Genomic DNA, 16,074 nt, shown 5'->3' with positions numbered 1-16,074 from the left:
TAATTGTTGTTAAAAAACACCATTAGAAAGAGCAGAAAACTTTCAATAAGATAGATATGGTTCTAGAGTTTTGTCCTGGTCATATAAAAAAGTTATCAATAATATAAAGGAGCGCCCTTTCTGACTGTGATAACAGTTTTTTAAAATTCGGTTTCATAACAATTGCACAAGGCCTTGAAGTTTGGTAATTTTCAGCTATTTTAAGTACAGCGCGGTCGGTGTTCTTCATTTTTTATTGATCTTAATATCAACTTAGAAAACACGGTTTTAGATAGAGAAAGATTCAAGCTCTCATGTGGTGCGTTTAGTTTTTCACTATCTCTAATAATAACGAAGATATCAGCTAAGAAAGTAGATAGGAAATTACGGGTAAAAGTTTGTTGCTGGGAGGTTTGTTGCTATCGTCGCACGGGTAATAATATCACCACATAATAAATGAAAGAAATGTGATAAACATCGCGCGTGCCCTGGTAAGTACCCACTGTTTGGGTATTTATAAGTTCAAAGTACATAAATGGCATTAAGGAGCCAAAATACACAATTCTTCTTATGACACAGCTTTTATTGCGTGTTCTGATTTCTAAAACTTACAACAAACTTAAAAAACATTTACACATGCTTCACAAGGGACACAAGAATAATCATTAAAGTAGGTCAATACTTCTTTCCGCCATATAAAAACATTTGTTTTTTTATTGTAAGTGTTTTTGATGTAAACTGTGATGTTATATTTAGTTTTCTCAAGAAGTACTCTATTGTTACCAATGTCATCTCCTATAGATATAACTTTTGGCTCATTTTTTGTGATGTTGCTTTTCCAAGCGACCCAACTCATATAATTTTGAGGTACCTCAACTTCTTCTAAAATCTTTTGATCTTCTAATACAAATAGATTGGGATTAAATTGATATTCTTCAGAACGTTTTGTAACAATTACAGCTAAAAAACTAGAAAAGGAAAATTACTTTGTATTTTAATAAGTTGATTATTGAAGTATTAACCATTCAACATGTTCATTCACTTCGATTCCGGGTAAATTAAGCTGGATTTTTGATGTATTAGGTTTGATCTCAATAGCTGTTGTATTTATTTGGGGAATTGAAGGTGGTGAAAATGTTGAATTTTGTACAATGTTGGACTGTCCTCCTTGATTTTCCACTTTAACCCCAATTGTTATATTAGCTGCTGGTTTCCACTTTAGTATCTATACAAAAAAATTGTTACTAACATTAACATTTAATCTAATAATTACATACCCGCAATTTATAGAACTTTTCTACGTTATTAATAATTGATTTTAACATCATCTCATTGTCAATGAATATTGTAAAACTTTTTAACGGTCCATTTGTTATTGTTGGATGTGGGAATTCAACATTTAAATGATTTGTTTGCCATGTAAGTAATAAATATTCAGGTGGTTCTGGTTCTAAAAAAAAGTAATGAGCAAATACTAAATTTCTTATTTTTTATTAGATTTTACTGTCTTCTTTGGTAAATCCTTCTATTATTGTTGAAGCTCCAAAAAGATGTCGATTATTAATAGGGATTACATGCATAATATACTTCATGTTTTCCTTAAGTTTGTTTAAGTGAACACAATGATAATCAACCCAAATTTTACATTGCGCGGGGGAAAACTTTCTGTATTCCAAAGGATCATTTTCGTCAAGTTGTTTGATATAAATTTTATACCAATCTAAAACTCCCATTTTCGGATAAGGCGGTTTAAATCGTATACTTAAACTACTATTGGTCTTTTCGTAAATATTCGCATCCAAAATAGGTCCAGAACTTGTTGCGTTTGTAGTTAATGTGTATTCTTTATGATGAGTTTTCGCCCTATACCTTTTAGCTTCAATTTTAATCTTATAGTTGGTTAAACCAATGACTTTAAAAGTAACCTTTTCGTCATTTACTGATGTTGATTCATAATTTTTTTCTATAGTATGGTGTTGTTGGTCTGTAGGTAATTGTAAGCACCATGGGCTGATGCATGTAATATTAATACCAACCGTAATTGGACCTTTGCAGTGATTGCAACTTACGGTGAAAAATATATCAAGTGACACATTTTGTTGAACGAATTGTAAAATATCTAGTTCATTCCAAGTATCACCTATTTCAATATAAACTATTACATTAATATACAAAATTTGTAATGAAACTTTTATACAAAGTGTTCGAACAAGGTTTATTAGAACTTTTTTGGATTCTAGTACTTCCACGTCTTTGAAATCCAGACTCAAACCCAGTAGGAGTTGTGCATTTTGATCTTCCGAAATAAAATGTTTTCAAGAATGCTGCTTTCAGTCTATCGAAAGTATATTATACTGTTGAGTTTGATCTGGATTTAAGTTATATTCCAAGAAAATTCAGTATCTACTATCGTCTTTACATTTCATGAACCATAGATAGAGATGCTAAAGAGGCTTTACCTTCTTCGGGTTGAAGTTACCTTTCCCATCTCTATCTATGACGCATGACATGTAAAGACAACCTCTACAATTTTAATTTCAAAGACATGGGAGCAGTAAATCAAAAAAAAATTAATGGACTATTTGTGCAGAACACCTTGGGTTTTGAAGTAGATAGAGTGCAAAAAAAACCAGCATTGCAAAAATTTTTTTGTAAGAGAGGTTCTTACGGTATTTGAGAGTCCGTTTAAAGGAACATAGGCAAGTTGTTGAGAGTCGTCATGACCTATCGATTATCTATCGAAGGATAACATTTTGGCAGTCTGAGGAGTATCGCTTTGCTAATGGCTGATGTTGAACTACTCGAAATCTAGGGGTCTAGTATTGATCATCGCCATCAACGATGTGTCTATTAAAGTCTATTGAGGAATAAACAGGAAGCAGAAAAGGCTCTACCTCCACCCGAGGCTACAATACATGATGGACATAAAGTATATAAGTATATCAGCACCCATCACACATTTTAAATTTATGTCCTTCCTATGCGCTATATCCATATCTCATCTTTTATTCACACTACGACTAAATACATCCAAATTGTTGACATATAACTTCTTATCAGCATCCTATAATCGTATATCCGATATGATTGCAACCGCATGAAACATCTAAATGTCTTAATAACTTCCCTTCGGCTACTACCTTATCGTTTCCAGTACTTATAAAGGCTTCTTTTCTTTTTCTACTCTTCTGGTTCATTGTTTTCTAATATTCTATCTCTTCTACATCGCCTGATATTTCATTAATCTTCTTAAATCAACAATTCTCTTTCTGGTTCGATATCTTTGTGGTGGGGAATTCTCTTAACTCATTCTTGCAATGATAATTTGCCAAATTGATTTGGGTTTATTTAAGATACACTGGTGTTTTGCTCAAATGATATTCGAGTACATTCAATTATTGCTGGTTTTTGTTAATTGCTACTTACAAGTAATTTTTATAAAAAAAACTTACTTTGATATTTTTTTTCCTTGCTATAATCTTCATTGTAACATTTACATTCTAGATCGCCTAAAATTGATTTTTCGCAACACATATCGCAAAATTTGCAATTGTTGAAAGCGTCGCAAGAGAAGCAGTTGTTTTGAAATGATTTTTCTGGACAACTTTTGTCTAAGAAACATAGGACAATGTAGCAACAAAATGTTTATAACAAATTGTAGGTGTTTCAAAAGTAGTAGACCAAACGAAAATTTCATACAAAAAATCTGATTTTAAAGCGATATGAAATATTTTTTTGGAGTAGTCTTGGTCAGCTTTCGATTTGTTAACTTTAAAACTCTTTAACTTTTTATGAATATATATTAGCACATGGGAGGACTCATAGGGAACAACTTCTAGGACACAGATAGGCGAAAAGTATGATAACTCCGTCGCAAAAGAAAACCAAAGAGGTTTTATGCCTCAGCAAAGGGGACTTAAGTTTGCTCTCAGGTTTTCTGACGGTCATACGTCTTTAAATTGCCATCTCTTCATCCTTGCACAAAGCTAGGAAACAAAGTTGTCGACTTTGCAACGACAAGTCAAAGATTGCTGAACATATTCTGAAATTATTTTTTGGCACACTATAGTGAAACACCATGTTTTTTGTTATTATTCATAAAACAATTACAAGCATCAATTGATGTAATGTTTGTAGATTCGCACCAAAGTGAATATCGTGGACACACTTTTATTGCGTGCTTGATTGAATGGCAACAAGTATGAAGCATTTTATCGATTTGATTAGTTTGAATTTGATGGGTTTCTGAAATCAACGTATGTTTTTTTGTTTTAATTATTTGATAATGATAAATCTTACTATCTTGACTGCAGTCAACAATATCGCCTATCAAATAAGGCTCTAATTCATTTTTTATATCCGCCACTATTACCAATTTCAACGAAACATATTTAACGTTTTGTTCGGATTTTAAAATTATAGTTTCCCAGTTTATTCCCTCCTGTGTTGCTTCTTTGGACACTATTTTATGAGTATCATTCCATATTTCTAAATTTATTTTACATTTGGGGCATGCTTTAAAATATACTTTTACGCATAAACGTTCTGATGAAACAAAAAATGCTTTAGATTTAATACGACTCTTCGTTATTGCATAAAATTTGTCTAAAACAATGCAATTAATTTAAATTTGGGTTATATGTTTTTCCATACAATCGTGAAATTTCCAATATCCTAAAGTTTTAGTTCTGATCACAGCTTTTACTGGAACAAAATTGTTTTTGTCTTTAAAAGTAAGTAGCAGTTTTAAAGTATGATCTACATATTGATATACGTTTATGGTATCAAGCTGTTTTTCGATTCTAAAATGGTTCCAGTATTTTATTGATACTGTTGGAGATTTCCCTGCCTTACCCTGAAAAAGCTCTATTAGCTAACTGAGTATTAGATTGCCTGCAGAACGGAATACACAGTTCCGCCATCCGAGAGATTCCGAATTTTAGATCCGAATACAAAAGAGTGGTTAAAACTTACGAAAACTTTAACATTGAAACATTCGCCTGTTGGAAAATAATAAACACTTTCACTTATTTCTTTTGGACCACATCTTCGAAAACCAACACTATTATTCCACCATCCACCAAATATAATGAAGTAGGTATTTCTAGCTTTTAATGGATCAACATGGTCAGAGATATACACATAACCATCTTCTTTAATGCGGAGTGAGAAGTCTATTGTGAATACATCACTATAAGGAGAAATTGAAGTTAATTCTTGAAATTCATGTCCCTCCGTTTGAATTTCTTTAAAATCTATTTTAATAATTTATATATTGTTAATTTTATGTATTCTCAATGAAAAATCAAGTATAATTTATTCTTAATTCTTACCGTTCCAACGTTTATCAAGTACAAATCCAGTATAATTAAAGGCGAAGTCCAAAGAACTTTGCAATTTAACATCTTGGAAAAATGTCCCCTTAAATTCATCCATTTTCCAAATGTATTTTTTAGGTAATATTCCATCACTTAATATTTCTTCCCCCATTTGATCATTGATCCATATCAACGCTGATTCACTTTCTGGATTTTTATTGATACAATGCATAGTTAAATTTGGATACGAACCACTATTAAAAATTGTAATTTCACCGATGCCATCTTTACATAAAAAACTTTTAATCAGTTGTATCCAAAATATAATTACAATTTTCTTAAACATTCTTCCTTTTGGTCTATGGTTTTTGAACTGATGAAATTTACAAACAATTCTGTAACATATTTATCAAGTTCTAAGAATAACTTCTGTTATCAAACTTATAACACACTTCAACAAATAGAGTTCATTTTAACCAAACCAAGTAAACAATCTTAATGTAATATGAATAAATTATATATCAGGGCTTTCAAGTAAACTCATGGTAATTTGTCTTTTTCTGAATTAACTTCTCTAACTTTTTTTGGCATTATTTTGTTGGAACTTCTTCTCCTTCTTCTTTCTCAGCATTTAGTCATCCACTCCTGAACATATGCCTCCTCTTTTATCTTCCAGTCGTTTTGTTCTTGTGCTGGTTGTAGCCAATTCTTCCCAGGTTTTTCCTCAATGTCATCAACCCATCTCCTGGGTGGTCTTCCCATGCTCCGCTTGTACATTCTCCACGTTAAAATCCGTTTCGACCACTTAGCGTTACCGTGCTGTAGGATGCCGATTAGGCCGATAAGTATAAAAATATGTTAAGTGACTTACCATGTTATGTTGTAGAAAATAGTGTTGGAACAGCTGCTTCTGTGGGGTTGAAAGACATAATGTTAGTGTTGTATTTCCAGTTCTAAGAGGTCACTACATCTTTCGGGGTGATGATAGCTAGAAACCCTAAAAGAGAAAAATATATTAATCGAAAAGGTAGGTTAAGGCACCAGTGGGGTGAATGTTGCAACAAAAATTCAAAAAAAGGTGATTAAGGCCTCTGAAGCAGTACAAGTAAGAGGCATGTAGATACTTAGATCGAGAGCGCGGATTGTTAAAATAAGCAGCGATAAGGATGTGAAAGCGATCAATGATTACAGCAAAAGTAAGAATGTGAAAAAAATTTGTTGAAATCATGCGAGGCGAAGGCCCTAGTAACAAGATAAGTTAATCGGTTCCTTTGAGCAACAGTACTGTTTCCAGGCGGATTGACGAAGTGACCACGGACGTTGAATCCAAACTCACCAATTTGTTAAAAAAAAGAAAATTTGGGATCTCACCTTAAGAAAGAAGTTTCAGAGATCATCACTACTCACTGTGTCATTCATCGTCAACACTTAGATGCAAAAAAATGGAGTGGTGTCCTGCATGAAACCAAGAACTGGTTATTACTGGTGTCAACAAGATCAAAGCTAATTCCCTCAATGATCATCTGTTCCGACAACTTTACCATGAAAACGATGAGGAATTCAAACGCTTGCTTCTACATACAGGCGTGAGGTGGCTTTTCAAAGAAAACTGTTTGCGCCGTTTCTTCGAATTGTTTGACACGGTTATTGATTTTCTTGACATGTCTGATCCTGTTTTAAGTTAGAATTTGAAGTAACGCAAGGAGGAACTTGCGAATCAACGAAGTCAATATAAGGCTTTAAGGAAACAAGATGAACCTTATCAAGACCAAAGGAATTCAATCATTCATCGCAAAGCTTGATATTCACAATTGGCCGTGAAAAGCTGCTTCAGTTTCCGACCCTTAAACGGCCTACACACGTAACGATTTATTGTACTGTACGCAGTACGACATCAGTCGAAACTGCCGCAGTAACGATAAATCGTAGCGTGTGTAGGCAAATCGTATGCTTTGCAGTACGCAGTGGTGAAATCGTTCGCAGTACGGAGCTTCCTAAAAATATCGTATCAACGGTCGTGTTGGAAGCAAGTTCAAACGTGTATAGAACGTGTTCAAACGTGTATCCGCGGTGGTTGGCCATTAGAAATATATAAATTATGGATATTAAAAACAAAACATTCTGGGAAGAGAATAACTTGTGTAATGAAGATACTGAAGACTCTTTACTTTCACCCTATACACCTGCTAGTGTTGAAGAATCCGCAGATAGTCAGCTTGATATTATATCACAAAACATAACATACCCTCTTTCTGAAACTACAACCCCAATATTAAAATCAAAATCATTTTCAAGAAAAAGACCTTATAGTACTGCTCCTTCTATAGTGCTGCTGAAAAAGCTTTAGCCATTAATGAAAACGTCGATGATGAATTCACTGTAACCGGCAAAAAATTTGCTTTTCAATTAAAGAAGTTGGACGATCAACAAAGATTAATAGCGGAAAAGTTATGGTCGGACATCATGTTTTACGGTGCACAAGGAAAACTGCAAATCGATTGTGCAATAAACTTTCCTACGGCACAGCCTCAAACCTATAATAATCAACTTCATACATTCAATATGTAAACATATATAAATAAATTTACGAGTTACAATATTTTGCTTTTTACTTACCTTTAAATAATTCTTTTTCAGTGCATTATATATAGCTTCACACGTCTCGGGAATAATTTTGCTTAGTGCTTGAGGTAAAATTCCCGTTCTAAACTTAAAATCTTCATAGGAACATTCTGTTGCCAAATACCTTAATGTAACGACCAATCTTTCTTCTGCGGATATGGCGTTTCTCATAACAGTATCTTGTTTCGTATTTTTTTTTTTTAATTAAAGCCAACAAAACCATATAGGTATCAGAATCCATTCTTAAATAATTTTTAAAATCATTAGGCTCGTCTTGTTCAAGTTCTTTTAACAACTTCATATGCGAGTATTTTTTTCTGTCCAGCAACCACTTTTTACACCATTTTCTCTTTTTAACTAGTTTCTGTTTATCATCTTCATCAATTGATAATATTGCAATTACAAGCGCAGCAGCTTTTCTTGACGACATTGTGTACACACCTTCACGCACTTCGATACCTACTGCAATAATCTTAACTGCTGTAGTTCGATGTGCTTGAACGTGTGTAGAAAAAATGGCTGTACTACAAGCCGAACGATTTTCTCTACGACCGGCAGTTCGACGTGCAGTACGATAAATCGTTACGTGTGTAGGCCGTTTTAAAAAGTGTTTAGTGTCAAATAACGAACCATGTTATCTGCCATGTTAAAAACTAACATGGAATCAAGGTTTGATCAAGTTACAAATTACGGATCCATTCTCGTTTGAAGCTGTGGATAAGCTTGATAACTCTTTGCAGAAGAAGTTTCTAAATCTGAAGTATGACTGTGAGGCGAAAATCATTTTCAAGCAGTGCGGTTACGAGTTAGCCTGGGTGAAGCTTATAGACACTTATCCACAACTGTGGGAAAAACTGAACCACATCTCATCTCGTTCCCGTCAACATATTTAGTTGAAAATGGATTTAGTTCTGTTGACCAGCTCCTCACAAAACAAAGAAATAAGTTGGACATTTGCCTCAAAGGAGACTTACGCCTGACCTTGACGAACATAAAGTCGGATATTCAAGCTTTAACTGAAATCCACCAAGAACAAGGCAGCCATTGAAAAGGTAAAATAAAATAATAACAAAGTTGTCAAATTCTCATTTATTTTTTTAATATATTAATTAATAAGTTGACAATTCCTCGTCTTCTTCATTTTTTTCGGAATCTGCTATATTTTGGTTTGTGTCACTTTTATATATATTTAATAACTTATGATCATAAGTTAAGTACGTTAATTTAGCGGCATTTGTCGTAGTCAACCGATTTCTCTTTTTACAGTGCAGCCAACTAAACGCGCTAAACGTTCTTTCTTTTGCCGCTGGTGTTATGGGTGCACTTAATATCCGAATGGCGATATCTGCCAATACCCTCAAACCTCTCCACCATTAAAGTGGTGAATGGAATCATGTCCGTCCCATAAAATGGTTTTAGCCCATATATCTTCTTTATCTCGAAAATTTGTTAACTCGGATCTTAACTTTATTTCATTTATATGACCATACTTTCCCATATTATACATATATAAATATCATTGCGTCCAACAACTGAGGGGGATTTAAATCGCACCCCTGAGCAAAAGTGCAAACTTTTTTCTGTCGATCATTTTCTTAATAATACTATCCTTTTCGGATTTTTCGAAATTGATGACATTAATGTTGTCCATTAAAGTCGACTCCAGTTTTGTTAGTACACAATATGTATTTGTGGTTCATTAGATTGTACTTTTAGTAATAAGTTTATTATAGGTTCTAACATATTTTGGATAAGATTCCAAAAGTTATCATCAAGGATTTTTTTCATTGTTTCTAATGTGATTATTATTCCTTCGGTTATCGCTAAGGTTTGGATAACACTTTTATTAGTTTAGCGCTGGAAATTTAAGAGCGACTGTAACACCTTTTTCTCTTCCTATTTGATCAAAAGTTGCTTTAAGCACGTGACTGTTAATAATTTCACCACATAATAAATGTAACAAATGTGCTAAACATCGCGCGCGCCCTAGTAAGTACCCACTGTTTGTACAAGTTAAAAGTACATAAATGGCATTAAGGAGCCAAAATACACAGTTCTTCTTATGATACAACATTTATTGCGTGTTCTGATTCTACATATTATAATTAATTAACTTTGACATATTTGTTTTACTTATTCGTGAACTAAAAGCAACTTAATCTAATTGACCACAACTTGGATATTTTATATTAATTATTTTTCAATCTTTTCTAAAACTACACAAACTTAAAAAACATTTACACATGCTTCACAAGGGACACAAGAATGATCAGTAAAGTAGGTCAATACTTCTTTCCGCCATATAAAAACATTTGTTTTTTTATTGTAAGTGTTTTTGATGTAAACTGTGATGTTATATTTAGTTTTCTCAAGAAGTACTCTATTGTTACCAATGTCATCTCCTATAGATATAACGTTTGGCTCATTTTTTGTGATGTTGCTTTTCCAAGCGACCCAACTCATATAATTTTGAGGTACCTCAACTTCTTCTAAAATCTTTTGATCTGCTAATACAAATACATCGGGATTGAATTCACATTCTTCAGAAAGTTTTGTAACAATTACAGCTAAAAAACTAGAAAAGGAAAATGACTTTGTATTTTAATAAGTTGATCATTAAAATATTAACCATTCAACATGTTCATTCACTTCGATTACGGGTATATTAAGCTGGATTTTTGATGTATTAGGTTTGATCTCAATAGCTGTTGTATTTATTTGGGGAATTGAAGGTGGTGAAAATGTTGAATTTTGTACAATGTTGGACTGTCCTGCTTGGTTTTCCACTTTAACCCCAATTGTTATATTAGCTGCTGGTTTCCACTTTAGTATCTATACAAAAAAATTGTTACTAACATTAACATTTAATCTATTTATTACATACGTGAAATGTATAGAACTTTTCTACGTTATTAATAATTGTTTTTAACAACATCTCATTATCAATGAATATTGTAAAGCTTTTTAACGGTCCATTTGTTATTGCTGGATGTGGGAATTCAACATTTAAATAATTTGTCTGCCATGTAAGTAATAAATATTCAGGTGGTTCTGGTTCTAAAAAAAAATAATGAGCAAATACTAAGTTTCTTATTTTTTTATTAGATTTTACTGTCTTCTTTGGTAAATCCTTCTATTGCTGTTGAAGCTCCAGAAAGATTTCGATTATTAATAGGGATTACATGCATAATATACTCCATGTTTTCCTTAAGTTTGTTTAAGTGAACACAATGATAATCAACCCAAATTTTACATTGCGTGGGGGAAAACTTTCTGTATTCCAAAGGATCATTTTCGTCAAGTTGCTTGATATAAATTTTATACCAATCTAAATCTCCCATTTTCGGATAAGGAGGTTTAAATCGTATACTTAAACTACTATTGGTCTTTTCGTAAATATTCGCATCCAAAATAGGTCCAGAACTTGTTGCATTTGTAGTTAATGTGTATTCTTTATGATGAGTTTTCGCCCTATACCTTTTAGCTTCAATTTTAATCTTATAGTTGGTTAAACCAATTACGTTAAAAGTAAACTTTTCTTCATTTACTGATGTTGATTCATAATTTTTTTCTATAGTATGGTGTTGTTGGTCTGAAGGTAATTTTAAGCACCATGGGCTGATGCATGTAACATTAACACCAACCGTAATTGGACCTTTGCAGTGATTGCAACTTATGGTGAAAAATATATCAAGTGACACATTTTTTTGAACGAATTGTAAAATATCTACATCATTCCAAGTATCACCTATTTCAATATAAACGATTACATTAATATAAAAAATTTGTAATGAAACTTTTATACAAAGTGTTCGAACAAGGTTCATTAGAACTTTTTTTGGATTCTAGTACTTCCACGTCTTTGAAACCCAGACTCAAACCAATAGGAGTTGTACATTTTGATCTTCCGAAATAAAATGTTTTCAAGAATGCTTCTTTCGGTCTATCGAAAGTAAATTATACTGTTGAGTTTGACCTGGATTTAAGTTATATTCCAAGAAAGTTCAGTATCTACTATCGTCTTTACATTTCATGAACCATAGATAGAGATGCGAAAGGGGCTTTACCTTCTTCGGGTTGAATTTACCTTTCCCATCTCTGTCTATGGCGCATGACATGTAAAGACGATAGTACAACCCCTACAATTTTAATTTCAAAGTCATGGGAGCAGTAAAACAAAAAAAAATTAATGAACTAGTTGTGCAAACCACCTTGGGTATTGAAGTAGATAGAGAGCAAAAAACCAGCTTTGTAAAAATTGTTCATTTTCTACGATACAATAATGTTGTGGGTGAAAATGTAGATAGTTTGGCTGTTGTCCCAGTTATTGAGTTCTTGAGATTACCATAATCAATCATGCCATACCAGAAAAGTTGCATATGATTGATCATTACTTTGTTGCTGCAAATTCTGGAAATTCAAAGTAATTGGACAATTCAAGGTTCTCTCCTATTCTATCTCTTCTACACCGCTTGATATTTCATTAATCTTCTTAAATCAACAATTCTCTTTCTGGTTCGATATCTTTGTGGTGGAGAATTCTTTCAATTCATTCTTGCAATGATAATTTGCCAAATTGATATGGGTTTATTTAAGATACACTGGTGTTTTGCTCAAATGATATTCATCGAATACATTCAATTATTGCTGGTTTTTGTTACTTGCTATTTCCAAGTCATTTTTATAAAAAAAAAACTTACTTTGATATTTGTTTTCCTTGCTATAATCTTCATTATGACATTTACATTCTAGATCGCCTAAAATTGATTTTTCGCAACACATATCGCAAAATTTGCAATTGTTGAAAGCGTCGCAAGAGAAGCAGTTGTTTTGAAATGATTTTTCTGGACAACTTTTGTCTAAGAAAAATAGGACAATGTAGCAACAAAATGTTTATAACAAATTGTAGGTGTTTCAAAAGTAGTAGACCAAACGAAAATTTCATACAAAAAATCTGATTTTAAAGCGATATGAAATATTTTTTTGGAGTAGTCTTGGTCAGCTTTCGATTTGTTAACTTTCAAACTCTTTAACTTTTTATGAATATATATTAGCACATGGGAGGACTCAGGAAACAACTTCTAGGACACAGATAGGCGAAAAGTATGATAACTCCGTCGCAAAAGAAAACCAAAGAGTTTTTTTGCCTCAGCAAGGGGACCTAAGATTGCTCTCAGGTTTTCTGACGGTCATACGTCTTTAAATTGCCATCTCTTCAACCTTGCACAAAGCTGAGAATCAAAGTTGTCGACTTTGCAACGACAAGTCAAAGATTGCTGAACATAAAGAAATTATTTTTTGGCACACTATAGTGAAACACCATGTTTTTTGTTATTATTCATAAAACAATTACAAGCATCAATTGATGTAATATCTTTAGCTTCGCACCAAAGTGAATATCGTGGACACATTTTTATTGCGTGCTTGATTGAATGGCAACAAGTGTGAAGCATTTTATCGATTTGATTGGTTTGAATTTGATCGGTTTCTGAAATCAACGTAAGTTTTATTGTTTTAATTATTTGATAATGATAAATCTTACTATCTTGACTGCAGTCAACAATATCGCCTATCAAATAAGGCTTTAATCCATTTTTTATATCCGCCATGATTACCAATTTCAACGAAACATTTTTAACGTTTTGTTCGGATTTTAAAATTATAGTTTCCCAGTTTATTCCCTCCTGTGCTGCTTCTTTGGACACTATTTTATGAGTATCATTCCATATTTCTAAATTTATTTTACATTTGGGGCATGCTTTAAAATATACTTTTACGCATAAACGTTCTGATGAAACAAAAAATGCTTTAGATTTAATACGACTCTTCGTTACTGCATAAAATTTATCTAAAACAATGCAAATTAATTTAAATTTGGGTTATATGTTTTTCCATACAATCGTGAGGTTTCCAATATCCTAAAGTTTTAGTTCTGATCACAGCTTTTACTGGAACAAATCTGTTTTTGTCTTCAAAAGTAAGTAGCAGTTTTAAGGTATGATCTACATATTGATATACGTTTATGGTATCAAGCTGTTTTTCGATTCTAAAATGGTTCCAGTATTTTATTGATACTGTTGGAGACTTCCCTGCTTTACCCTGAAAAAGTTTTATTAGCTACCTGAGTATTAGATTTCCTGAAAATCATCTTGGTAAATAACGGAATACACAGTTCCGCCATCATTCGCTTACTGAGCAACATCTCAAAACTGAGAATTTTAGATCTGAATATAAAAGAATGGTTAAAACTTACGAAAACTTTAACATTGAAACAATCGCCTTTTGGATAATAATAAACACTTTCACTTATTTCTTTTGGACCACATCTTCGAAGACCAACACTATTGTTCCACCATCCACCAAATATAATGAAGTAGGTATTTCTAGCTTTTAATGGATCAATATGGTCAGAGATATACACATAACCATCTTCTTTAATGCGGAGTGAGAAGTCTATTGTGAATACATGACTATAAGGAGAAATTGAAGTTAATTCTTGAAATTCATGTCCCTCCGTTTGAATTTCTTTAAAATCTATTTCAATAATTTATATATTGTTAATTTTATGTATTCTCAATGAAAAATCAAGTATAATTTATTCTTAATTCTTACCGTTCCAACGTTTATCAAGTACAAATCCAGTATAGTTAAAGGCGAAGTCCAAAGAACTTCGCAATTTAACATCTTGGAAAAATGTCCCCTTAAATTCATCCATTTTCCAAATGTATTTTTTAGGTAATATCCCATCACTTAATATTTCTTCCCCCAATTGATCATTGATCCATATCAACGCTGATTCACTTTCTGGATTTTTATTGATACAATGCATAGTTAAATTTGGATACGAACCACTATTAAAAATTGTAATTTCACCGATATCATCATTACATAATAAACTTTTAATCAGTTGTATCCAAAATATAATTACAATTTTGTTAAACATTCTTCCTTTTGGTCTGTGGTTTTTGAACTAATGAAATTTGCAAGGAATTCTGTAACATTTTTATCAATTTCCAAGAATAACTTCCGTTATCAATCTGATAACGAGTTCATTTTAACCAAACGAAGTAAACAGTTTTAATGTAACGTGAATAAATTGTATATTAGGGTATTCAAGTAAACTCATGATAATTTGTCTTTTTCCGAAATAACTCGTACCTAGTAATAGATTAGATTAGTAAAAACTAGTAATAAATAAAACGGGAAGTACAACAGGAAGACTTTCTTCCATCTTTTAGATTTAGCGTTATGAAACTTATTTGTAATTTACCCAAAAGGAGGGGGGAAGAAAACGCCACTGAAATATAGGATGGATGTAATTTGGGAAACTGTGGAAAAATATTAGCAACCTTCCAATGTTTTTCTTCCCGGACGTCATTTCCTTAAATGTTTTTCAATAACTAAAAAGAAAGAAAATCCCACTAGACACTGTATCGTCTGCAGTAGGATGCGCGATAGTCCTGGCAAGAATATTAGACGGGAAATGCCTACCATTGTCCGGACTGCGATGTGTCTCTATCAGTGATGTGAATTTGTAAATTACCAAAATATTTACCGTAATTTACTGCAAATTACCAAACAAATTTTTCATAAATTACCTATATTACATAAATTATTAGAATGTATCTGCGCATGCGCTTTCGGTGTTTTGATAATGCGATAAAGTGAACTGAAGAAACTGTAACAAGTATTCTAGACGAAAATATTAAACGCGATTTTAAATACCACTTCAGTAATTTTAAAAAATGTACAAACTTTCCAACTTTGCATTTCTCATGTTGTTGACTATTTGCAAAATTTTAATGATCAACTACAAAGTAAATGCCCAGTTTTAGAAGTAAAAACAATTCTATCACTTTTAAAAGCACGAAGAGATAGGGCTGTAATACCTTTACACTTAGCAGCAAATTTACTAGATCCAAAAATTATGGGAAAACATCTCAGTAACGACGTATACATTGCAGCATTGACATATATCAATAAATTATCGCCGCTTCTGGTTAATGGATCTAATGTAGCAAAAGTTATGACTGAAATTGCCTATTATAAATCAAAAGAACAATTATTTTCTAACGGTTTCATATGGAAAGCTTTGGATACGGGTGAGCTGCATTCTGTTATATGGTGAAAGTCTCTTTGTTGCACTACATCTTCA

General features: G+C 32.5%; 2 protein-coding genes across 2 annotated transcripts; both read right to left on the bottom strand.

Annotated features, from left to right (window-relative positions):
• Window positions 1-524: 524 nt before the first annotated feature.
• On the bottom strand, window positions 525-5,678 carry LOC139430284 (uncharacterized). Its single transcript, XM_071197035.1, has 10 exons — window positions 5,313-5,678; window positions 4,954-5,234; window positions 4,633-4,834; window positions 4,279-4,584; window positions 4,090-4,224; window positions 3,432-3,590; window positions 1,484-2,119; window positions 1,257-1,429; window positions 1,002-1,204; window positions 525-947 (listed from the first exon to the last, which is right to left on the bottom strand). Exons 1-10 carry the CDS (start codon window positions 5,641-5,643, stop codon window positions 599-601), a joined length of 2,775 nt encoding a protein of 924 aa, XP_071053136.1. The 5' UTR covers window positions 5,644-5,678; the 3' UTR covers window positions 525-598.
• A 4,295-nt stretch (window positions 5,679-9,973) lies between these two features.
• LOC111413809 (uncharacterized) lies at window positions 9,974-14,959 on the bottom strand. Its single transcript, XM_023044917.2, has 10 exons — window positions 14,532-14,959; window positions 14,173-14,453; window positions 13,817-14,018; window positions 13,462-13,767; window positions 13,273-13,407; window positions 12,620-12,778; window positions 11,032-11,667; window positions 10,804-10,976; window positions 10,549-10,751; window positions 9,974-10,494 (listed from the first exon to the last, which is right to left on the bottom strand). Exons 1-10 carry the CDS (start codon window positions 14,860-14,862, stop codon window positions 10,146-10,148), a joined length of 2,775 nt encoding a protein of 924 aa, XP_022900685.2. The 5' UTR covers window positions 14,863-14,959; the 3' UTR covers window positions 9,974-10,145.
• Window positions 14,960-16,074: the final 1,115 nt, after the last annotated feature.

The sequence above is a fragment of the Onthophagus taurus genome, chromosome 1 (genome assembly GCF_036711975.1).
Source record: "Onthophagus taurus isolate NC chromosome 1, IU_Otau_3.0, whole genome shotgun sequence".
Taxonomy (NCBI): Eukaryota; Metazoa; Arthropoda; class Insecta; order Coleoptera; family Scarabaeidae; genus Onthophagus; species Onthophagus taurus.
This window is presented reverse-complemented; position numbering and strand designations above follow the sequence as displayed.